This window comes from Coffea arabica, chromosome 2e, assembly GCF_036785885.1.
Source record: "Coffea arabica cultivar ET-39 chromosome 2e, Coffea Arabica ET-39 HiFi, whole genome shotgun sequence".
Taxonomy (NCBI): Eukaryota; Viridiplantae; Streptophyta; class Magnoliopsida; order Gentianales; family Rubiaceae; genus Coffea; species Coffea arabica.
The window spans coordinates 73,254,211-73,280,417 of NC_092313.1; the positions used below are offsets into that span (position 1 = coordinate 73,254,211).

At 36.8% G+C, this 26,207-nt stretch overlaps 2 protein-coding genes across 13 annotated transcripts; one reads left to right on the forward strand and one right to left on the reverse strand.

Moving 5' to 3' along the window:
- Positions 1–3,350: 3,350 nt before the first annotated feature.
- Positions 3,351–13,135, forward strand: LOC113733050 (flap endonuclease 1). 11 transcript variants are annotated; one of them, XR_011841019.1, is made up of 21 exons: positions 3,351–3,502; positions 3,608–3,724; positions 3,831–3,889; positions 4,101–4,160; positions 4,265–4,318; positions 4,423–4,471; positions 4,627–4,674; positions 5,371–5,436; positions 5,570–5,620; positions 5,840–5,959; positions 6,023–6,107; positions 6,742–6,823; positions 7,079–7,193; positions 7,284–7,340; positions 7,431–7,477; positions 7,554–7,608; positions 9,472–9,605; positions 10,456–10,588; positions 10,718–10,831; positions 10,913–12,223; positions 12,638–13,135. XR_011841019.1 is itself a non-coding variant. In XM_072081025.1 (18 exons), the coding sequence occupies exons 1-17, from the start codon at positions 3,491–3,493 to the stop codon at positions 8,364–8,366; spliced, it is 1,251 nt and encodes a 416-aa protein (XP_071937126.1). In that variant the 5' UTR covers positions 3,351–3,490; the 3' UTR covers positions 8,367–8,381; positions 9,472–9,573. The 11 variants fall into 11 exon arrangements, 1 of the variants encoding a protein (XP_071937126.1); XR_011841020.1 differs by having other exon boundaries at positions 10,722–10,831; XR_011841012.1 differs by having other exon boundaries at positions 10,456–11,363; positions 11,610–12,223.
- A 3,468-nt stretch (positions 13,136–16,603) lies between these two features.
- LOC140037073 (uncharacterized) lies at positions 16,604–18,139 on the reverse strand. 2 transcript variants are annotated; one of them, XM_072081027.1, is made up of 3 exons: positions 17,855–18,139; positions 17,228–17,753; positions 16,604–16,949 (listed from the first exon to the last, which is right to left on the reverse strand). In XM_072081027.1, the coding sequence occupies exons 2-3, from the start codon at positions 17,712–17,714 to the stop codon at positions 16,912–16,914; spliced, it is 525 nt and encodes a 174-aa protein (XP_071937128.1). In that variant the 5' UTR covers positions 17,715–17,753; positions 17,855–18,139; the 3' UTR covers positions 16,604–16,911. The 2 variants fall into 2 exon arrangements, with proteins under 2 accessions (XP_071937128.1, XP_071937127.1); XM_072081026.1 differs by having other exon boundaries at positions 17,840–18,138.
- Positions 18,140–26,207: the final 8,068 nt, after the last annotated feature.

The window sequence follows — 26,207 nt, forward strand, 5'->3', positions numbered from 1 at the left end:
CAGTATGAAAAATGCCTTAACAGGTTCTCTTATTTAGACCTAGGGGAGGTGAAAGAAGAGGGTGTTTTCTGTGGACTTGGAGGCCTCTTTGACCTTGAGTTCCAAGGGTAAAATTATCTGTCCCTCGACTAAAGATTGGTTCTTTCGAACATCAATCATCTATATGAACCTTCGACGATTCTCAAAAATCAAAGTAGAAGAAGAAGAAGAAATTCGCACCTATAAGTTAGCAGCTACCCGAGTAGAATTTTTTTCTTTTCACCGCAGATACATAAAATCCTATTGGATCATTCCTGATTAACTAAGTTTTCTTCAGTTGCTGAGTGGAGCTAATCCTATGGACATCTTGGTCACTTGATCAACATAACTTCAAGTTTATTTAGCAAATCAACCATGTTAGAAATTGGGAAAATTTGACCAGGCAACTGGAGGAGCTCACAATTATTTGAAACTTTCCATTTGGCTACAATAGATCCTGTAAACTTGTAGTCAATGTAGAATGGCATGAATCGTCCCCATTTAGGACAGGAATATGAATTTTTTTGGAGTATATCCCATTCGCAAACCACAGTAGCTTTCTGAACCTGTTCCCTTTAACTTGTTTTCAAAGAATTGTTTGCAGCCTTATTGTACCAGTGCTTTGAGATCAGACTGATTGCTGTACTGTGTATTTACCATGTCTAAGGAATCTCTCTCAACTCATGATGCTCTTGGTAGGTTTATATGCTGTACATAGTCTCGCCGAAAGAAAGTTAAAACCCCAGTAAAAGGTGCCTTCTCCTATTGAATCATTTTTTTTCTTAATATTTTTTATCCATCGTTTTCGCCTGTCAGTTGCTATGGTTTAAAAAAGGCCCAAGAGCCGAGCTGCAAGTCCATGCAAAGACACTGATCTACCAAGTCACGCAGCACAGCCAAACACATTTGATTTGCCTGCTAATGTATATGTTGTCATCCAAAAGATTAACATGGGATGGGAGATTAAAGACCCTCTTGAATGTATCCACATTGTATTCTACCATAAGAACTGGAGACATAAGCAGGGTTTATTTTCTTCTCCTCCTCCTCCTCAATTTTATGAGTATGCAAGTCTAGACCTCCAGGACAGTTGAGAATAACAACCTAAAACTACTCCCTACTGCAGCTCTCTATTGCATATCAATAATACCATGCAAAACTATGCATTCTATTGCATTCTAATGCTCATTAAATTAGAAAAACTTTGGAATAGATTGCCAACTGAACTCAACTCAAAGCATTTTTTTCCAAGAATCAGACCTAGACAAAAATTTTTGCTAACAAATGGTATCAAGGTAAAAAGCAGATAAATTTCAAAGCCAAGACTTCTAGAGAAATTCTCTTTTAACCTATACCTATTCCTTTTAAGGTAAGGTAAAGGGTTGAGTTAGACAGTAATGTGGGGCAAATTCCCACTTTTATAAAAAAAGGGAGAATTATGAGATTTAAGGGGCGAAGAAGGAGAAGGAGATTAGAATTTAGAATCTTTAAATCTTAAAATTTTAATCTTAATCACTAGATCAAAATCTTGCTTCTTAAAACAAATGTTGATTATTCAAACAAAACACGTATGTGACATGAAAACTGTCATGATACCGCTTGCCTGCAGAATTGGGCTTGTTATCCTTAGTTCGGCCTATTATTACCACTTAGAGTTCTCATTCAGCCAAGAGACCAGACGCTACCATACACTAAAAACAGGCCTCTGTCAGATATGGACCGGCCTAATGGAATAGAGTATCACGAAAAAGGACAAACAGCCGAGTTAACGCTGCATATGAATGAATTAGGTATTTTTGAAAAATTTAATTATAGTGATAGATATAATTAACCTTTATTGTAGATAATTAAGTGTTCTTAAGATGTTTTGAGGGTGTTTTCAATGATTTATTTTGGGATTTTTTTTTTCAAAAACAACCAAAGGAAGTTTGTTTGTTGATCATCTTCCACATTGCATGAATAAAATTTCATACTATTTTACTTGACCGCCTGCTCATGTGAAATATAATTCATCTTGAAAAAAAAAAATCAAACTCTTAATAAAATATTTTTCTACATTTAAGACTTGGCCCCTACCTAGGCCTGTCAACGGTCCGGGTCTAGATCCGGATCCGGCCCGGATTCGTGAAATTATTGCGGGTATGAGTAGGGATTTAATTCTGTTACCCGGACCCGGATTCGGATCCGTTTTGTCAAACAAAAAATGGGTCGGATATGGGATATAGTATTCCGACCCGTATTAGACCCGGATTCGGATATAAATTGATTAATAATTTAAAAAATATATATTTATCAATATAATTTGATTAGGGTGGTGTATTTGAGTAAAGTCAATTTGATTTATTTTCTTATTTGATTTTTTTTTGTATTAGTTAGAAATTAGTGTATAAATATATTTTTTTCTCATTTTTATTAGAAATTAGAAATTTTCATAATTTTTTCGAGTAGACCCGGACCCGGATCCGAGACCCGTCGGATCCGGATCCGGAATATAGAGTAGAAGATCCGTCGGATAAACGGGTCGAATCCGGATCCGATTTGATATGCCGAATCCGGGTCCGGAATAATGAATTCCGACCCGGACCCGGCCCGTTGACAGGCCTACTCCTACCCAAGAATCCGGACTCCAGCATTGGTACTGCTTATCCGGGGCTATGTTTGGTTTTCTACATTTTGCGCTCATGTGAAATCTTAAGAGCTCTCCTTTCCTTGTTTCCAAGATGACACTACTATTATTCTCTTTGTCCAAAATAAGGATGGACACACATAAAATTTAGAGATAAGGAGATGTAATAATGATAGATCATAAGCGGATTAGTAGTACTTAATTAATATCTTTTGAGTTTTTCTAACCTGTGTCCTACAAGCACCCGTTAATACACATAATATTCACCTAAGTTACCATATATATACACACATACTAATCATTATTATCCTTTCTTATATTTATATATATTTTTTATTTAATTTTACCTACCATTTCTTGTATTTATTTACTTCCCTTAATTAATATTATATTTTCAAATATATAATACCTAAAATATATTTTAACGGACACTCAATAGATAGACCGATATTTTTTGACTTTCAAACTCATATTTTCTAACTTTCCTATTTTCCTAAACCTAATACTATCGAGTAAATGTCTTAGGTAAGTTTAGTAAATGCATGTTTCTAGTACTCCAATAAATCACTTAAAATGCTTCAATAAAAAAATAATCACTTAAAAAAAAGTTAGAAAGGAGAAGTGGAACCCGGAGTACTAATTACTAATTAGAGACCAATAAGTCAAGATTAATCAGAGCCGGTCAATGACAGGTCGGGGAAAGAATTCAAGTCGGTCAAATTCAACTGACCCGTTGGCCACGTATAAAAGGCTAAAGAGGCGGGAAGAGTTTCCTTAAAAACCCTACCTTTCAGGAGTCGCTCAACAGAGGATTTCTCTCAATTTTCATCCCAATTTCTTGCAAACATGGGCATAAAGGTTGGATGTCGATCTAATTTCTGTCAACTTATTCTGCGAATTGATTTCTTAATTTTGCTTCATAACTTTCTGTTTCCTAATTTTTCCTTTGAATTGTTTGCTTAGGGTTTAACGAAGCTTTTAGCGGATAATGCTCCGAAGGCGATGAAAGAACATAAATTCGAAAGCTTCTTCGGCCGCAAAATCGCCATTGACGCCAGCATGAGCATTTATCAGTTCCTTGTTTGTACACTAGCTACCCCCATTTTTGTTGTTTCTTGGTCTGGATATAAATGCATTTGGCTAAGCTTAAAGCCTTAAACTTGCCTTGTAATTAATGAAACTGTAGATTGTCGTTGGGCGAAGCGGCACTGAAATGCTTACTAATGAAGCTGGAGAAGTTACTAGGTAACTCACATTTTACATTTTTTTGGGACAATAATGTGCCGAAAACAGAAAATTAGCAAATTAGTGAAATATGCAGAGAGAGGTCTTTGGAAATTTTTTTTGTCTGTCGTTCATGCTAAATATTTGTTGAATTTTACTCTTAAACAAAAGTTTACCAGTCTTTGGTAGTTATAACTGTTTATTGATGTGGTTTTGCGTTCTGTGTTTTAAGTCATTTGGTAGGAATGTTCACGCGGACAATTAGGCTTTTGGAAGCTGGAATTAAGCCAGTGTAATTTGTTAATCTTCTCCTTACTGATTTTTGTGTTTCTTTTGTTTTATTTGGTCAGAAGTTTATTACATATGCTAAAACTTGTTATTGCCTTCAAATTTTAGCTATGTGTTCGATGGTAAGCCACCAGATTTGAAGAAACAAGAGCTTGCTAAACGGTATTTTGTATTATACTGTTATTCATGTTGCTTGTGAAGTTTTTTTTTTGAATGAATGCTCCCTCCCGGAAATCAAAATTTGTGACTCTGATATGGATATGCAGTTTTTCTAAGAGGGCAGATGCAACGGAGGATCTAGATGAGGCTGTGGAGGTTAACATAACAGAACTATAATTTTGCCTCCAATCACCCTGCCAAAGAAAAAAGAAAAAAAATTCTTGACTTTTATACTTTGCCCTTTTCATAGCATCATTCTAGTATCTTGTCGTTTTAAGAGCTGAATTCTCCCCCACAATTTCTTCTTGCAGACTGGCAACAAGGAAGACATTGAGAAATTCAGTAAGAGGACAGTAAAGGTGGGCTATTAACATTTTATGGTTGTTATATGGTGTAGAACGGTGTTGTCAATCTGTACTTATTTGGTCTTTGATCATTCTGCTGTTTATGAAAGTTTCCAACCCTTTTCTCTGGCAGCCTATAGCAGAGATAGTAATAAACAAAAGAAAAAAAGGAAGATTAAATACAGAAATCATTCTTGAGTTTCACAATTCAATGCATTTGTTAGAAAATGCCAAGCTTTAGATGAGGTTGTAGTCACTGTTGAATCCAGGGAATGAAATACTGATTTATTGGGTTCAATAGCCGAAGTTCAATTTGCATAGATTAATTGTTTTTGAAAATCCCAATGAGTAATAAATGCATAAAGCCCTTCCACCATACTGTTCACTGATGAGATTAGACAGGTTGTCACAGAGGAAAGTGTATACACTTCTGATAATATAAATTGCGAGTGTACAACAGTATTGTGTACCTACAGCAACTATTGAAGTTAGAAGCTCCTGTACACAATTCTCAGAGTTAAATCGATATTCAGTATCAATAAGAGCTAACCAATTCTTCAATTAGGTGCTTATGCATCTATTTTTAGGGTTAACAGATGATATTTGTAATTGCTGATATTCTTGTCCTTTCTTTTAAAACAAGAAGATCTAAACTCCTTGAAGTATATAGTTAAGCATGTTATCAGTTTCATGTTGATTTTGGTTGTGTAGGTTACAAAACAACATAATGAGGACTGCAGGAAACTCCTTAGACTTATGGGAGTACCTGTGATTGAGGTGAGCCAGTGAAACAAAATATTTCTTCTCTAAATTGATGCCTGCCAGTTGCATATATGTGCTGACTTTTCTCCTAAGAGCACGACAAGTTATATCTTTGACTATAGTGCCTTCCACTCTGTTGTTATGTCAGGCCACTTCAGAAGCAGAGGCACAATGTGCTGCACTTTGCAAATCAGGAAAGGCAAGTATCTTGGTCTTAATGGTGGTCTCACAGCTTGCACCAACATAACATCTTTGGGAGTTAGTTTTCTTTGATTGTGTCCTTCCAATATATCCATTTGTATATTGCTTCCTTCCAATATATCCATGTGAACACCTTACATGGAAATGATTAGAAGGAACAGGAATTAATGCTCTCTTTGTTATGAGATTGGAAAGATCATACATCTGTGAATGTCAGGTTTATGCTGTGGCCTCTGAAGACATGGATTCCTTAACTTTTGGAGCTCCAAAGTTTCTTCGACATCTAATGGACCCTAGCTCCAAAAAAATCCCTGTGATGGAATTTGAAATTTCCAAGGTATCAGAATCCCGCTTTACAAATTTTCAACATTGAGACATCAACTGATGTACTTCTCTACAGGTTTTGGAGGAGTTGAACTTTACCATGGATCAATTTATAGACTTGTGCATTCTTTGTGGATGTGATTATTGTGACAGTATTAGAGGTAATGCACATTTCACTGATACCATCATTGTCAGGCTTCACACATCTCATTGATACCATCATTGTCAAGCTTCTTAGAATTTTTAAATTAAAATCTGGGTTTCTTCTGTTTGTTTTGAAAAACATATCAGAAAGGAAAGCTTAACATACTTCAGACAAAGAATTTTTGCTGGAAACATGAATTCATGAATGTGACTGGGAGGTTTTGACCTAATGAATGTTTTGACTTCACAACTTGCACCTCTAATTCATGTATCTTGACATGAATGTGACTGGGAAGTTTTTGCTGGAAACATATGCATGTAGGAAGATGGATATTTTCTGGTTTGCGCACTCTAATCTTTCTCTTGCTGTAGTAACATCACTTTTAAAATGCTTTTGTTGTTGCCAAACTATGGAAAATCCATACTGTGGGAAATGGGCATATCTTTCCTAGAATTTGTCTTAGTTTAAAGGGAAATGTGCACAAGAATTCAACTGAGAAGTTTGTAGATTTTTGTTTAGCTTTCTTTTTCTTCATCTTCCTTTTCAATAATTTCACATGGATATCTAATATATGAGCATGTTGTGTGCATCCCTGGGCTATCTAGGAACAAAATTGCATACTTATATTGGGCTGATTTTCAATGCATCAGGTATTGGTGGCCAGACAGCCTTAAAGCTCATTCGCCAACATGGCTCAATAGAGAGCGTAATCGAGAACATAAACAGAGAAAGGTACATATTTATATTGTCACTTGAAACTTGTCAAATTGTGGTTTCAGGAAAAACGGAAAGCCAGGAGAATATGTTATCTAGATTTTGGATCTTAAGATATAGTTCTCATTTCCTAGATCTCAAAGTTTGATGTTCTTCATTTGCATCATGTTCCTTAGTTGACTGCCTTTCACTTCTTCCTGCATTCACTTTACAAGCGGTTGCATTTGACTTTGCATATGCAATTGAAGTTCAATTTCACCTGTTATGTTTCAGATACCAAATCCCAGATGATTGGCCATATCAAGAAGCTAGGAAGCTCTTCAAAGAACCAGAAGTTGTCACAGATGAAAACCAACTTGATTTCAAGTGGAATGCTCCAGATGAAGAAGTGAGTTACTTCAATTAACAATTATAGATTGGTCATTATTGTCGTATATATCTATTTATTGATCAGCTTAGGGATTATCTTTGGTTTCAGGGACTTATAAACTTTTTGGTAAAAGAAAATGGGTTCAGCATCGACAGAGTTACAAAGGTATGCTTATGATGAGAATTTGGTTGCTTATGTTTGAATTCAGTCTTCAGAATTTGTGTACATTACAAACTCAAATGTTGATTTATTCAGTCAATAGAAAAGATCAAGGCAGCAAAGAACAAGTCTTCGCAGGGGAGGTATGGAACTGACTGACTGATTGGTAATATTGTTGCTTTAGTGAAATCATGACTTATTAGTGTCTTTCTTGAGCAGATTAGAATCATTCTTCAAACCAGTTGCTAACACATCAGCGCCTCTTAAAAGAAAGGTATTATTCGGCATTGAGACCATTTGTCTGTTGCTTGTTGTCCATGTAAGACCTTCATTTGGCAGTCCCACAATATTTTTCGATAAAGAAAATCATGCGCTGGCAAACTCAATGTGATGTTGTTCTTGTTTTGTCCTTTATTCTTCTGCTCCTCGTGTGGCTGTATGAGCATGTTTAACTTTGGTCTCCTAATACTTTTGCTTAAGATACTTGGTATTGATGCTCGACATCAGAGTGCTGCACTTACTGGAATTAATTTGGAGTAACAGTAAACAAAATACCTCAAAACAGTTGTTAGGGATCATAATTAATATACTAATTGTACGTTTTATATCTTTTATATGTATTACCTCAAGTTGGTCTGATATAACATACCTAGAAACTAAAAGCCCAAGAATTCAGTACTTTATTCTGCAGACCACCTTTTGAGATCATAGTGAATCATTCTTTGATTATACTTGCCTCTCTTCATTGCTTCTTCAAAAAAGCTGAAAATTAGATATTTTGTTTGAGAGTTTTTCTTCGGATTGTAATGTCATGAGTTTACTGTTGGTTACAGTAATCTCTTATGTACTGGTTCACAGGAAACCAAGTGCATCCTTGGATCTCCTAAGTCTCAAGTCAATCTTAAGATGATTTTTGGGAAAGCAACTCTGAAATACAGGCCCAGGGTCATTGGCCGCTTTGGCCTGCCAACTCCGAATATTGGCTCAAAGCAGTCATTGCTTTTAGCAGGAGTTGGCTTCTTCGGCACGTGAACCTGAAAAACCTTGGTGAACTTAGCTCTTGACTATTCTCTATCTTTATTCTTAATCTATAAATAATTTCTGAAATTATGTTCAAGTAAATCATATTTGTGGTCAATATACTAGTACTGATTGCTATAGAACATAATGAGTTATAACTTGCATAATAGATGATCTGCTTGTTAGATTTAAGAATTTTATGAGGAGAGAACTTAGAGTTGTAAGTTTGAGGCCAAGGTGGGCCAGAATAGTGGGCAGTTGTATTATTCAGGAGCTGACATTTAGGAAACAAAAAGGGAATGAATCATCAAAAGAGAAAACTATACAGGTACAAGACTCACATTTTCTAGTTGAAATTTGTGGTTGAGTAGAGGCTTGCGCTCATTGGCCAGCTCTCTGCATCACTTGTGGAGTTAAGGACATAAAAGACAAACTAGCAATTTGCAATCTCAACTTTCTCTTGAAAGGCTAAATGTCAACCTGGTAATAGCCTTTAGTTCATCTGCAAATCAAATTTCTTTTGCAGTTTCAGTTGGGAGAAGCCAGACACTTTATGCTGGATACCAGTCTCTTTTGTTGCCAATTTTCCACTCTCATTGACTGATTGATCCTCGTTCTTGATATTCTTGAAATAAAACAATCGCAGGCGGTAAAATGACTTGAAGGAAGCCCATTGTAGTGCACAGATAGATTTGAACAACTATGGTTGCAAATTCTTGAGCATTTTAATCAGGATTTTGATTCTGACATTTGAGAGAGTTGTTGCTAGGCGGTACCTACCCATCAAATAGTATTCCATCCTTTATTTAGTGCGGCCAATTCTGGCCTTATGGTTTTTGGAAACAGTGGCTCTGTCTTTGGAATTTCTATCAAGTGTTCTTGTAAGTTGTGGGACATGTATTTTTTGTAGCCATGAAATTGACATATGGGAATCTGAATGCTGAAAATTTCTTTTCCTATCCCTTCAGTTTGATAATTTCTGTGTTGACTTTACCAAAACATACATAATACCGTCCTCAGTACGAAATGATCGCAAATTTGTTTCACCTTATGAAAAATTTTCCTGTTTATCTTTTCAAGACTATTCATTTGCTTTCATTTCCCAACTTGATCACAGGAAGCAGCGGAGAAAATTGAAAAGGAGAATACAAATAAGAAGTCGAAGTCTGGTGGTGGAAAGAAGAAGAAATAAGTCATTTTTTTCCTTTGAAGTGCCAAATTGGTTTGTGGAGCCAGTTCTATGCTGGCAAGGTAAACTTGTTTACAACAATGAACATTAGTAATTATTTCTTTTTTGTTGCTTCTTAAATTTGTCACATCTTTGCAATGAGCAACCTCTTGGTAGAAATGTGAGTGTGCTACTGTAGAAACATCTTAAATCTATTGTTTAACTAGAATACGTATACATATCTTTGCACGATTTATTCAGAAAAGTAATTAGTATACTTAATAGCTTTAACTGGAGAGTTCAAATTGTGGGTCTATGGAAATTGGAATGTGTGTGATTTCTTTTAAGATGCTGTTTAAGTGACAATAAACTTAACTGGATAGAGTTTAGACATGATGACCGTGAAAAATTAGGATCTAAATGGATCCTGGTATACATTTCTTGGATAGCTGGTGAAATAGAAATGAAAGATCAACTATCAAGTCCAAAAATTCGTGTAATGTCATGCTTCTTGATGAAGCTTTTTGCGTCATGCCTTCTTGTCTGCACTTAATTATCATATCTGCTGTTGTGCTTTCCACTTACCATGTGAATTACACCAATCTCTTCTTTCCTTCCATGTACTCGAAAATAATATCCTCTCCTGTTAATTCCTCTCTGTGCAAAGCATGCTTGGTTCAGAGCATTCTTCATCATTGGCCGATACTTGCAGTAGTCTTTGTGTTATTGCAATTTGTAGTTCAAGATATTCCATTTTAGGCTCTCATTTCTATAGGATTGGACTGAAAACTTATTATCATGATTTGGCCCACAATTTTTCCTCTTTTTTTTTTTTGTGTTTGTGTTTGTGCGTGTGTGTGTGTGTGTGTGGGGGGGGGGGGTTGTTTGGGTGGTGTTGGAATTTTCCATTTTACTGTGATTTGGTTTCTGCAGGTGAGGAATTTCCAGATGCCGCAACAAACTTGGGATTTCCAGATGGTGTGACAAACTTGTGTTTCTTGTTGTGCTGAAAATGTCCGTCAATGAGATGTGTAATATGACTGCAGGATGATGTGTCTCTGGATTGGTAGACCATTTTGTCATCTTGGCTTTACTTCTAGTGTACAGTTGTTCACAATGTCAGAGAATTTCGTCCTCTAACTGCTAGTCCTTTTGAATATCTATCGAGAATTGAGTCTAAAAATTTTCATACCAGGAAGGCAGTTGCTGTAGCCATGTTAAAGACAAAATGATTTCCTCGCCAAAATATGCAAGTCCTAAGTTACGAATGGAGAAATGGCATGGTCCTTGCACGTGGCTTCTTCGCAAGGTCAATACGCACAAGTCCAGGAGTCTTCCAAATTTTTGTTAATCAGTAATCTAATAACACTAAGAATTTAATGCAAGTCAGGCATCGATTTGTCTGCAAAAGATTCTCTTCACTCGTACCAGGGGCGTACGTACTTTAGCTCCGTCTGTTGTTATGCACACGGGCTCGAAGGGTTAAAAGTGGCTAAGGTGGATAACATAAGGAGAGCATCGCCATGGATTAGGAGAGTTAGCAATAAATTCCAGGTACTTGCTTTTAATTTCCTTGGATTACGATCACTTGATAATTGTCATGATGTGCGGCTCTATCACACGGAAGACAATCTGAAAGCAGTCACTCCTTGAGGTACAAAACCTTATGAGCTCCTTCAACTCAATTGTCAATCGAACCACCATGGGTACTTTGGTGGGGGGAAGTTTTAGATGAAGTTGGTAATTAGCGTACTCAACCTGGGGAAGGAGGTGAGATGATTGGTGTTCATATGTCGGGTTACACTTCAGCATTTCATGAGAATGATACGTACGTACTTGCGGTAATTCTCTCTCTGGATACATATTGGCTTCTGATGCTGCTGCCATTGAACACTGATGTCTTAGGTCTAGAGTGTAGATAAGCCAGCACTTCTTTGTTCTGATCTATTGCTATCTGATACTATTTGATAAAGAGGGTGCAATTATCGGCTTTTGCCCATTAAATAGAATGAAAATATGAGTGCAGCATCTTCTGTTCATCTCCTAAAGTCCTAACCGCAAAACGATCTTCTCATGTTTTCCAATAGCAGCTGCAGCCAGTTTGAGAAAGATACTGAACAGGAGAAAATATCCATGCCAAGGACCCAATATCCTTCCTGGTGGATATTCTAAGCGGACTCCCTACTAGACGTGTCCCCTGTGTCAAAGGGTCTGCCAAAGATGGAAGGCCTTAACAGTTAACATCACATTTTCTTGAGTTGCATATGAAACACACTCTTCCATCCATCATTACCCAGAACAGGTGAAGGGACGTATGCTTGGTTAACAAATGGCCGTGAGGAGTAACAAAAAAATAACCCCAAAATCCCCATATGTACACCCACTCTATTTATCATCCGATATTGCACCCACTATCTACCTTCAGCACCGTAGATGCATGGATCTCCGAACACAAAAACATTTCATGATACTCAATCCTACCACCGAGGAAATAGTTGAGATACACACCCCACTTCGAACTCGAATTTATGCAGTCTTTTCCCACCCATTCCTATATCAACCCTTTGTGCCATATGTGGTAATATTCAAGAAGAAGCCGTGCAATTCAAATTTCTCAATCTGGGATTAGATTCTTGCTGAAGAAAGCTTCGATCAACTCGTGTAATTTCACACCAACCCCGGCTTAAAACTATGCTGTGAGGTGAGTCCAACTCTAATCTTCTTCTATTTAATCTCTTGGTCAATGACTGCTGAGTTGAGGCACGCCACATGTTTAGATCCTAATATTACAATTTACTAGTTGATGTGCGCCTCGCGCTTCGCGCGAGGTTGCCCAGACATTGTTTGTGGAATAGAGTTAGTTTGTTAGCTTTGCTTGAACTCATGAATGAAGTGTATTTAGACTGCGGAAGATGCTTCATTGATAAAAGTAGTATTTACATGCCTAGCCTTGACAAAAGTGTTATGTATATGGCTAGGATAGTGTTGGCAAAAGATTCTATGTACATTCTGGTTATACATATATATATAACCATTACTTGGACAAAAGATTCTATGTACATTGTGGTAAGACTTAATCTTCCACATTTACTTAGTTTTTGCTTGTTTTGTGGAGGTGTTGTTGGTTCGTGATGTCTTTCGCTTTGGGCTTTGATTCATTGGCTGTGCTGTTTCTGCGGTCGGCTGGCTTGGCTCATATGAACTAAAGGGAGAAAAAGTTGTTGCACCAGATGTGTCTCCAGATTGAACCGGATTTTTACATGCTGAAGAGGCTGGTTTGTCTTCAAATTGTGGAAGTTCTTCGTATTCCATAGTTGATGCTTTAGATGATGATCCTTCTTCTTCAGTCGGTGGAAGCAGGATTGATGTTTCGGTGGTATCTGAGAAGCAAGCAATTATAGTATATTTTGCAACTATGGTGTTTCCCAGTGCATGAGTGAATTTTCTCACTTGAAGACAAAAAATGTGATTTGCTAGTCTTCTGTTGATGCTTGGAATATCTGGCTTTTCATTCTGCTATAATATATCTTTGTATTAGTAAGTGTTATTTATTTTATTAGTGAAACAACTATAGATATTGTTGTATGTAAGTAAAGTCTTGCCTTTTGCTCCATTGCATGTCTTCTGGATTGATTTGTAAAATATGTTGAGCAGTCTGGTCTTCAATTATTGCAGTGAATATGCCAGATACATCAGACACCTGAATCAGGAATCTTAACCTGCATTGTTAATAGCACAGAATTTGGTTATATATTTGTATTAGACATTTGATATTATAATCATTAGATGATCGGTTGTTACCTGGGTTGTGGCCTTGGAAATGTTACATTGCAGTGGCGACAGGTGAACTGGAAGTTTGCAAGCGCACCAGTTAATTTTCTGCAATTTTGTGCTGGGAAAGTGAGACTGTATAGGCGTCGCTGTGGATATATTATTTTCAGAGTTGCTCGGATCCATACAGGCTTTGGCTGTTAATTGAATGGTAGTTGTGTAATTTTTTTGTGATCAGAATTATTTGTCAATATAAAGTTGATAATAGAATATATATATATATGGAACTTTTTGTGTACCAGATATGGTGTGTTGAGGATCTCATTGACTTGTCGAATCTTTTCTTCTGGAGGAGGCTTGATTGTTTGGTGAAATTCGTCATAGAGAGTTCCAGGCATTACTCCTTGAATATATGTCATATTTGCATATATCCTGTAATATAGAAAATAAAAAATGTAATTATACAATTGCGAAATAAATAAAAATTGCATTGTTTATAGAATAAGTTAAAGGGAAAGAGAAAATATGATGTACCAATCTTTCAACAGCAATGCTTGTGGAATTTTTGGATCAAAGATAATAGAAGTTTTTGACAAAATTTGAGTAAATTGACTGGAATCGGGTCCGGTTCCTCTTCCTGGTCCTTTCTATTAAATAAGAATTCCTGTACAATCTATTTTTGGTAAACCCCTATATATACTTGATTGATTGACCTAATATACAGCTATGGTAACTGATTTTCTATTCTAGGTAAGAAATATATACAGATTTTAGCCATAATGTCTGTCATAATCTGCCATAATCTTTCCCATAACCTCTGCCATATAATCTGCCATAATCTTTCCCATAACCTCTGCCATTGATACCATTGATATCCCCTCTCAAATTGATGCTGGCTGATCAACAAGCATCAATTTGTCAACAAGAAAGTGATGACGATTTTTGGAGAGAGCTTTAGTAAACACATTCGCAATCTGGAGATCAGTGGGGATATGCGGAAGAGAGATGACCTGAGCATCATATGATTCACGAATAGAGTGACAATCCACTTCAATGTGTTTGGTACGCTCGTGAAATACTGGATTAGCCGCAATTTGAATTGCACTAGTGTTGTCGGCATGAAGCGGTGTAGACCCTTTTTGAGGAAACCCGAGCTCACCTAACAATCCACGGAGCCAAACAATTTCAGAGCATGCAGAAGACATAGCACGATACTCAGACTCCGTAGAAGACTTAGACACCCTGTCTTGCTTCTTGCTTTTCCAGGAAACGAGAGAAGTACCAAGGAACATGCACCAACCAGTAACTGAACGTCTAGTATCAGAACAACCAGCCCAATCAGCATCACTATATGCAATCAGGCGAATAGGAGAGTTTGCTGGAAAGAAAAGACCACGAGAAGAAGTGCCTTTCAAATAGCGAACAATGTGGCGAACAGCTGCCAAATGAAGGTGCCGAGGTGCTTGCATAAACTGACTAACTTGTTGAACAGCAAAAGAGATATCAGGGCGAGTAATAGTCAGGTAGTTTAGACTACCCACCAACTGTCGATATAAAGACGGATCAGAGATAAGATCACCTTCATCATGACGATACTTAACATTCACTTCCAAAGGGGTATCAATGGATCGACCATCTTGAAGACCAGCCAAAGCAATTAACTCCCGAATGTATTTGTGCTGGGTTAAGAAAATACCGGTGGAACTAGAATATACCTCAAGACCTAAAAAATACTGTAAAGAACCCAGGTCCTTCATATGGAAACAACGTTGAAGTTGGTCTTGAAGTTGAGAAATCAATGCATAATCAGTCCCGGTAATAACAATATCATCAACATATACAAGAAGTATGACAATGCCTTTAGATGTCTTGCAAAGAAACAAAGAGGAATCATACTGGCTTTGGACAAAGGAGAAACCAAGAAGTGTGGAACGAAATTTATCAAACCAAGCACGTGGAGCTTGTTTCAAACCATAGAGTGATCGTTTCAACTTACAAACATCACCTGAAGGTGTGGAGAATAACCCTGGTGGTGGAGTCATATAAATGTCTTCTTTCAGATCTCCATGTAAAAAGGCATTCTTAACGTCCATCTGTCGCAGTGACCATCCCTTAGAAGCAGCAATGGCAAGAACAAGTCGTACCGTAGTCATCTTTGCTACAGGAGCAAATGTCTCCTCATAATTGATTCCATATTCCTGTCGATTACCAAGGGCCACCAATCTCGCTTTATGTCTATCAAGCGTTCCATCGGACCGTAGTTTAATGGAATAGACCCATTTACAGCCAATGGGTTTTACACTAGTAGGACAAGGTACGATGTCCCAAGTATGATTCTCCAAAAGAGCTTGAAGTTCTTCGTCCATAACTTTTACCCAACATGCATGTTTAGTTGCTTGAGAATAAGAGGAAGGTACTGCAGTGTCAACTAAAGTGGCAGAGAAACCATACCTATAAGGAGGTTTGCTGATACGGAAAGATCGTCGCAGAGTCACAGAATCATCAGAAGTGGTAGGCAGTGGAGCAGGATCGGGAATGATTTCTACTGATGGAGGTCGTCGACATTGATAGACAATGCCAGGTCTAAATCGTTGAATTGGTGGAGAGATATCATCAAAGCTAGGAAGAACAACATTGTTGGAAGGAAAAGTGTGCTGCGAAAAATAGTACTCATGCTCAAAGAAAATGACATGTCGAGAGACACGCAAATGATTAGCAACAACATCATAACATAAGAATTCTTTTTGAGTGGTGCTATATCCCATAAAGGCACACCGAACTGACTGAGCTGCAAGCTTGTGGCGCTCATGAGGTGGTAGGTGAACAAAACAAACACAACCAAATGTGTGTAGCATGTGATAATTAGGATGTACACCAAAAAGACGATAATAAGGAGAATCAAAACCCAATTGTTGAGAAGGCAATCGATTAATCAAATACACAGCAGTTGACAAAGCTTCAACCCAAAATCTAGGGGGTACAGAAGATTGCAAGAGTAATGTTCGAACCATATCCAACAAATGGCGGTTTTTGCGTTCAGCCACCCCATTTTGTTGAGGGGTATAAGGACATGATCTCTGAGATACAATCCCTTTGCGTTGCAAGTAGGCTTGGAAGTCATGTGACACATATTCCCCACCATTATCAGACTGTAAGATCTTAATACAAGTGAAAAACTATGTCTCAATGTAAGCCACAAAGGTTTGAAAAACAGTAAACACCTCAGCTTTAGTGCGCAGGAAATATATCCATGTGAACTGACTATAGTCATCAATGAATGTCACAAAGTATTTATACTGCGCATGTGAAATGACAGGAGTAATACCCCAAACATCACTATGTATTATCTCAAAGCATGCACTAGCACAACCAACAGAAGTAGGAAAAGGTAACATCTTACTCTTCCCCAATTTACACACAGAACAACCAAGAGATGATGCATGAGCAAAACCTTGATCTTTAGCACCAAGAAAACCACGCTTTATTAAATCAGATAAAATGACATTATTTGGATGACCCAATCGTCTATGCCAAATTTCAGCCTTATTGTCAACAATCATAGAGGCTAAAGATAAAGTTCTAGGAACAATAAATTGCAATGGAAATAATCTTCCCACTCTAGACCCCTTCGCGATTACCTTCCCCGACATCTGGTCCTGCACAAGACAACCACCACGAGAGAAATGTACATCACAATGATTCTCCACTAGCTGTCCAACAGAGATTAAATTAGTAGACAACTTAGGAGCAACAAATACATGGCGAAAAGAATGTCCAATATCACCAATAGCTGTAATTGGAAGATTACTACCATTAGCAATCTGAATATTTTGGCAACCAGTATATGGCCGCAAATTTTGTAAAAAATCAGATGAACCAGTCATATGATTGGTCGCTCCTGAGTCGATAAGCCAAGTAGATGAAGCTGGCTTACCTTGACCTTGAAGTCCAAGGGCAGAAAATGCAGTAAGAATCATCTGCTGGACCATTTCTGGGGTCAGAACAGTCTGGCTGGTGGTAGATGTATGACCAATAACAGGAGCATCTGGAACAGTAGCTTGAAAAGCTTGGGCTCGCCTGTTTTCCGGACGTGTAGGACATTCCTTGAGAATATGTCCACTTTGCTTACAGTAACTGCAGAATTTCTTACCACAATTGCGAGCAATATGGCCAAACTCCTTGCAGCTGTAGCACTGCATTTGTCCCTTTCCTCTATTCCTTCCTTGTGCAGCATAAGCAACATTGACAACCTCTGATGTCCCACCAGCTGCACTTAGAATTGACTGTGTAGCCAATCTTTGTTCTTCTCGTAACAATTCACCAACACACACATCCAAAGAAGGAACTGGATTTCGATTCAGCAATCCACCCCGAGCAGTCTCAAATTCTGGCCTCAGTTTCATCAAAAACTGATCACGCATGCTAACTTGATGAACTTTTTGAAAGCTTGCTAAGGCCTCCTTAGGTATCTCAAAGTAGATGATATCAGAATATTCACCCCACAGATTTAGAAATGCAGAATAATATTGCTCAATAGAGAGATTACCTTGACTGAACTTACTGATATCAAGTTCAAGCTGAAATCGTCTTGCAGTGTTGTGTTGATGATATATGCGTTTCAGAAAATTCCATATCTCCTTTGCAGTATTAAATGAACGTAAGCTGTTCACCATATGAGGTTCAATGGATGCTAAAATCCATGAAATAATTCGTGAATCATTTGATTCCCATTGACTTATTTCTTTCTCAGTTCCAGAAGCAGTAGAAGACCCATCAATGTGACCCCAAAGCTCCTTCCCTTTCAGAAACATTCTGAACTGAAATTCCCATGTTGCATAATTCTTCCCTGTAAGTCTGATACCCAAAATCTCTGCAGATTGTCTTCCAAAAGAATTCTCAGCAGCCATTCTTAACAAAACTCAAATGCAAATCCGAAATCACAGATTGATAAACTAAGAAATATCAAAACCAGAATGTTGATTAGAAATCAACCCAAAAAGCTATAGAAAAAAAAAATACTCAAAATATCTTATAGATTCAAAAGGTAGGCTCTGATACCATGACAAAATTTGAGTAAATTGACTGGAATCGGGTCCAGTTCCTCTTCCTGGTCCTTTCTATTAAATAAGAATTCCGGTACAATCTATTTTTGGTAAACCCCTATATATACTTGATTGATTGACCTAATATACAGCTATGGTAACTGATTTTCTATTCTAGGTAAGAAATATATACAGATTTTAGCCATAATGTCTGTCATAATCTGCCATAATCTTTCCCATAACCTCTGCCATATAATCTGTCATAATCTTTCCCATAACCTCTGCCACAATCTCTACCATTGATACCATTGATAGTTTTTGCTTGTGTCTCCAAGGACATGACTGTAAAAGGAGAAATTTGCAAACTAAGTCTTTAATTTTGTTCAAAGTAAAAGTAGGTCTGTAATTGCTAATATGTGGTAGTTACCACGATATGAGCTAGTTTTGCCTCTAAGAATGATGAGGATTGGATTGCTGTTCAAAATGCTTAGAAGATATGGAGCTTCTACGTCTAGAAATTCTTGCCACATGGTGAAGATCATTGGTTTTTGCCTGCGTAAGACATGCAAGACATAGCTATGTGATTATAAGTTAGTGTAATAGGTTCGTTGGTGTTGCCTAAGTTGGATACTTACTCTTGATTTAAGACAACAAATTCTTGAATTGCTGTATTTCCTGTTCGTCGTGATATAATTCGACGAGGGAGAGCCCCAACTGCTGCACATAGTATAGCTGTGAAAGTTGGAGTCAGTGTTAGCAAATAAGAAGGTATTAATAATGGATTATACTTGATAGTGAAGAATGGAAAGTACTTATTGGATCTCTTTCATTGTCAATATGCAGATGAAAATCCGCAAATGGAGTAAAAGATTAGCACTCATCAACTGCATATTGATCTTGCTTGTCAACAGGCTGGATAAAAGTGTTTCTGCTGAGAGTTAATTGGTACTTTGATGCAGCAACTCTGAAGTTATCATTTGTTATTTCTTCGACCTTTGCATTTGCTATATAGTATGTATTATAAAGATGCAAGATTTCATTGACTGCTTCTATTTCTTTTGCGTAAGCAATTGCTTGAATTGTGTTTTTCTGCAATATTGGAAAAAGTTTTCTGTTAGTACAGATAAATTAAATTATATGGGATTGATGAATAAATTTATTATAGTACTATAATTACCTCACTATCCATGAAGCCATATCGTTGGAATGTTGTGTAGCCATCTTTGCTCCTTCGAATTGGTGTTTTTTCTATTAATAGCAGCTTTGTCACCCAATCTGTTGATGCGGAGGTTATTTGACTGATAGGGATGCAAAGGCTTTCAATTTCACTGCAATGGGAAAAAAGGAAGTTGTAAAGTACATGTAACTATTTATTAGGGTAAATACTAAAGCTGAACATGTAGCTTGCAAAAGTATGGAAGCAAATAATATAGTATTACTAATGCTTGTGTATGTCAAAACAGGTAGAAAGTTAATGTCAGGGAAGTGCTATTGATGAAAGTATTTCTTCATAAACAATATTTCTAGTAATATTTGTACTTGTTAGTGGCAAGTTCGGTGGGCTAATGAGAATCTTAATATTATTAGCTGTTGTTGCTCTTGATAAAGCAACATATAACTGGCCATGAGAGAAGACTGGTTCTTTTAAATATAACCCAACATAGTCAAGTGTCTGTCCTTGAGCTTTGTTGATTGTGATGGCGAAGCATAATCGGAGTGGAAACTGAGTTCTTTTAAATGGGACAGAAGCAAACTGATCATCTGAGGCCTATAGAGGAATTCTGGGAATGAAAACTGTTTTGCCTGCAAAAGAACCAAATGTTATTTCTGCTTGAATTACATTATTGGTGAACTCTTTACAAATCAAACGTGTTCCATTAGATAAGCCTTCAGTGGGATTAATATTTCGCAAGAGCATGACTGGAGCATTTTTCTTCAGTATGAGTTCATGCAAGGGCAGCCCATTTGGTTTAGCGAGTCCAACAAATCTTGATCCTGGAAATCAGTTGAAGATTCTAAGACTTCATCATAGCTAAAATAAACTCTCTCAGTTCCAGGAAACTTTTGAATCATTTGGTGATTGATTTCATGAACGAAATCATTTCTAGTCAGCAGAATAGCTCTATTTAGTATCACAGAAGGATCTGTAGCAGCATGATCAATCTGCGGAAAGACAAAGCTTACTAATGTGTTGATTGAAGTATCATCATTGACAAATGGAATGTTTATTGAATTTGATATTTGAATTTTATCTGCATCAACTGTTTCTTCAATTCCATTGCCAACTCTGAGCAAGAATTTGGAAAAATCCGGATCATGTTTTGCTCTCATATTTTGCTGCAGATGTATCTTCTCAAATCATTCCATAATGGTGACATTACAAGAGATGCTTTAATAATTTCATCTCTTGTACCATGTGTAATAACTGGTAGTGTCTGGCGAAAATTACCACAAAAAACGACAACCTTTCCACCAAATGGAGCAGGATTAGTCATGATATCTTGCAACATTCTGCTAAACACTTCAATTGATTTTCTTTTCGCCATTGTTGCTTCATCCCATATAATGAGTTTTGCATCTCTAATCAATTGAGCAAGTGTACTTTGTTTACTAATGTTGCAAACTATGTTTTCATCATCTTGAAGAGGAATTTTGAACCTTGAATGAGCTGTACGGCCGCCTGGCAAAATAGATGCTGCTACACCTGATGTAGCAGTAGCTAAAGCTATCTGTTGCTGAGACCGAATTGTTGCCAGAAGAGCTTTATATAAAAAGATTTTTCCGGTACCACCAAGTCCATCAATGAAGAAACACTTTGACTGATTATTATTAATGCAAGAGAGGATTCGATGATAGGCTGCCCGCTGTTCAACATTTAGTGCTGATATTGATGACAAATCTTCTTCAGAGATGATTATATTTTTCTCTGCCTCAGCTTCTCTCATTTCTTTATCATTCGTGCTGTTTTTTTGATAAACTGATGCTAATCCAACTGTGCTAATAGTTTTTCCTATTGATTGTAAATGGCTTTCAATTAGCTGGAGAGCTCTATTGTCTACCATTTGTTGAGACAAACTGTTATCGAGTCGAATGTCTTCTGAGAGAAAATGCTTGAATTTTTGCCATAATTCTGTTGGTTCTTTGGGAGCACAGAATACCAGAATTGTTGCAAATAATTGTCGAAGTGCTGATGGCATCTGGTATACAATTGCTTCAGACATACATTCTTCTGCAATATTGTCTCCATGCGTTAAACCCTATAGTTGTGCAGCTTGTCTATAGGAGTTAGCATGTTGGCCGTTGACTATTTTCAAATCTTCAAAAGAAGTGGGCATTTTCTGGTGCTTTAATAGAAGTCTTAGGTAGTACCGTTCACCTTCTGATGGGTGGACACCAGCAAGTCTTCCAACAACATTTCTTTTTTTTCTTAAAGACCAGAATTTTGCCTGGCTATACCAAACAAAATATTGTGGAAACTCAGTATATACACACTTTAATGCCTGTGCATCGGAATTGTACCTGTTCATATAAAAAAATTCTGTTAGCATTGTTCTTTTGATAATAGGATTATTTGCTATATTCTTAACTGATTGACTGTCCGAAAAAGTTAGTGGCTGTTGATCTTTTAGATGAACTGGAAGTGTTATGACCGAAGGATACATCTCATTCAAATCGAAGCCATAAATCCTCCACATTGCTTCAGGAGGTGAAATCCATCTTGCTGACTGAAATGACCGAATTTCGTCCATCATCTGTTCCTCTGCTATAGGGCCAAGTTGGTACAAGATTCTGTCGTGGCCCTTATATATATTTAACTGCATGAATAGTTGAGCAAATTTCAACATTCATGTGACAGTTAAATCTTGATAATAGATATGAATTGTAAGGGACGATCCAGCGATTGTCGAGCAAGAATCTGCGAATCTTGACAGTCTTTTTATCATCTCGCCGCCGATAAATTGGATATGAATTTTGGCCATGCTTGGTTGATTCTATGAATTCTTTTGGGTAGCCATGCTTACAACCAGTTCCTTTTTGCATACATGGACTATTTGGATTCATTTCTCCACAAGGTCCATGTATCATGTGTTGTGCCACTAGGAAATGCAAGTGTTGTTGAGTTCGTGGATTTGGTAGCTCTGCACTGACAATTCTATCATATGCATCAGGATTATATAGCTTCGAACATTGCTTCAAAATAATCAAAAAGTGTGCATGTGGAAGGCCACGCTTTTGGAACTCTATGACATATGTGTATGCTGCAACCTTGCCAAAAATCTCCTTTTTGGATAATTCATCTTTTAGCATCTGCAACTTAGCTCGAAAAACTCGTGAAGTTAAATCTGACATGTTTTCTACTTTTTCAGAAGGAAGCAATTCATTCTTTATTTCTGCCCAATTCTTGTTGCAGGTGATTGTCAAGAATAAATCCGGCTTTCCATAGCGCTCGCTGAACCAAAGTCATTGCATCTAAGATTCGGCGTCGCATGTCTCTTGGCCCACCAATGAAACTACGGGGCAAAATTATTCGCTTGCCTATATTTGAGGTTGAAGCTTCTCCTCGTGACAAGCTATCCAATAGTCCTTGATAGATTTCAGTTCGAAGCCGATTTTGATTCTCATCATTTCGGAAGAAATCTAATCTAGATGTTTCGATTTTGATATACATGTCGACTACAAACTGCTGAAGCAATCTGCCAATATGTAGTAGCATTGATTTGTCCTCTGGCCTCATCCGTAATTTGTAACAATAATATTCGCGGCAAGAGACATTCTTCCTCTTCTTTTTGTTCTGGCTAGCTACTGTTTAAAGGAATCAAGTTTGACAAAAAGTTAAAAGGAATTATAAATATGTCTTATTTCGTAAACAGATACTCTAGAAGAAATGGAAATTAAATAAATGGATAGCAGGATACCTGCATTTTCTGCTTCAATTACCGCTTCTGCAGTCATAAACATGTGAGCAGATGTAATTCTTTCTCCATGGCAAGTTTGGCCGGCTGAACTTGAAAAATATGATCGTTCTAATTTTTCGATACCAGGGTGCCATCCTGGCTCACCATTTGGAAATATTAATGGATATTGCATGGGATCATAACATCCATAATAATGCTTCACAACCTGAGATGCTCCATTAATTGAGTACACCTGAATATGCCTTGAGGTAGTCTCTTGAGGTCCTGTCGATTCAGTCCAAATGCCGCCCACTTGTGATATAGTAGGCTTATTATAAAGTTTTTTATCAACAGCAGGATTTGACTCAAGGAAGATGTTATATTCATCCAGATTAGGGATGTCTTGCAAGCCACGGAAAAAGGAAGAATATGGATTAATTCTCAACATGTCAGATAGTTTTGAGATCAAAGTTTCTCGAAATTTACCTGATATAGAAAGACGATTCTCAATCTCATGTTCCGTATCATAAAAATATAGTTGGACATTTGTTGGCTTTTATCCTTCTGGTGGAGTCAGAGGATTAATGAAGTGATACATTTGACCTTGCACTCTGAAAGTATATATGCCATTATAGTTCTTGTTCTAACTGCTTATCAGTATGCATTCCAATTGATGTGAAGGCAAACATGTTATTGTAACTGCGGACACAATTTTTGAATTCAATAGCTTATTCTGAATCATCAAGATATAAAAGCATCAATTCTCGCGGCATTTCAGTCTCTAGAAGCCGTATTTGACCTGATGCGCAACAGAAATTAGGAGGTTCTTGGTGAAACCTTTTTGCTCCACACTAGGTATAGGGAGGTGCTGCTGGCAATACTACTGGCTCTTTAGCAATATCTTGCAGTACATCAGGCACAATTTTTCTTCGCAATACCTGGGAACTACTTCTTATCCGAGATGTACCAACAACGGAAACATCAGTATTGGTTGTTGAATATGACAACCATAAACATTCTCATGAGCTGGGGTTGTATTCTGCAAAGAAGTAGTACAACTTGTACACTGTAGTGGGATAGCAGAAGAAGTGGAAGATTCAACCATACTTCCAATTTGAGCGTTATGAATGCCAATAGAGACATTATCAGCTGAATATGGTGCTTGAATATTACCATCAGAAACATTAATCTGTTCTTCAGATTGAATGATATTAGATGATAAAATAGTATTTTTCGATTCATCACAACTTAAATCAGTAGTTGATGTTGTACTCTGATGCTCCAGTGGTACACTTTCATATGTCGATTCTGCAACTTCAGGTGGGATTTGAATTGCATTAACTGCAATAGTGCATAGGCCACTACTGGAATTACCAAGCTGCTTAGCTTTAGCAGCAGTATAGCTTTGACGCCGCCGTCTATTTCTTTCACGATATCGTTCTCCTAAGGTATTATACTTTTTTCTTGGTGGCATTATTAATAAGTTACTCAATTATTATAATAGCATATATCATTACTATATAAAAAGTATGAATCTTGGTAGGCCTGTCAATCGGGTCTAATGAGCCGGGCTTTGATGAGTTCAAGCTCAACTCATTTAATTTGAATCATTTTCGGGTTTCGGGCTATGAGTTTCGGGTTCGTAAATGTGAAGCTCATACTCAACTCACATAATATTCAGGTTGTGAGCCTTAATCGGGTTTAGCCCAAACTCACTTATTACTCCTTAATTTTCTTAATATAATTACTATAACTATTAAGTTGTAAAACTAATTTAACATTTACAAGACTATAATATTAAAACTAAATATGAACAAATAATAGTTCTTAAAACGTATATAAACAAAAAAAATTTCAACAATATTTATATTTAATCCATTCAAAATGCATGAAAAATAGTAATAAAACATGCGATCATAAGCCAATACATCTTTAAAAGTTGAAACTTTTTTTATAATCTTGTGATTTAAATCCAAATATGCTTGATGATTTTTGTGTTTGTAGACCAAAAAAAAATCAACCAATATTATGCCAATACAAAAATTTACTCAACCAATAAGAAAAATTAGAGATTTAGTTATGCATTACCAATATTGGCTCTCAAGAAAGCTCATGAAAGAGTTTTTAGATGTATATTTGTGTTTTGTAATTTATGTATATATTTAGTATTTAGTAATAATATATTTGGATATATAATTATACATAATATCAAAATATAAATATTATATATATAGGTAATTAAAGGGTCGGGCTTATATCGAGTTTGAGCCTAATAAGGCCCAAACTCGGCTCACATTTAATTTGGGCCTAATTTTTAGGCTCAGACTCAGACCGGCTCACTAAATGATCGGGCTTTTTGTCGAGCCGAGCGAGCCGAGCTCGGGCTGGCCCAGTCCCATTGACAGTCCTAAATCTTGGTATGAGGGAGTGTAAGTGTAAGCACTTTTTTATCTTAGTTTTTGTTATCCCTAAATTACCCTCACGTCTTTTAATTAGAATTATTTCATTTTAATGTAGCACTAATTAAAAGAAATAAAACACTCCAATTGATTACATCTTAATAGTATTGGTAATTATAATTAAAACTATTTACCTACCCTTAGACTCTATCTCCAATTATTATACGCATCAAAATTTCTTAATTGAATTATGAAAAATTTCTCATTAGTCATTAGTTGAGATTGTAAAAGAAAAATCAATGTCAAAAAATAGACATTCTCTAGAAAATGGAGAAACATATAAGGAGGAGAATCCTTATCCATCTGTACATCTTTATACAAACATCACGAGCAAATTTTACAATTATGCACTTTTTACCAAGATTCATTTTCTATAGTAATGATGAAGAATTTTTCATCTTGCACCAAAAAATGATGACACCTTTATAACTGAAATAGTAGTATTAAACTAGAAAAAAGAAATATAACATAGCACCATACAAACCACTATTATCATTAATAGCAACTGATCAAAACAA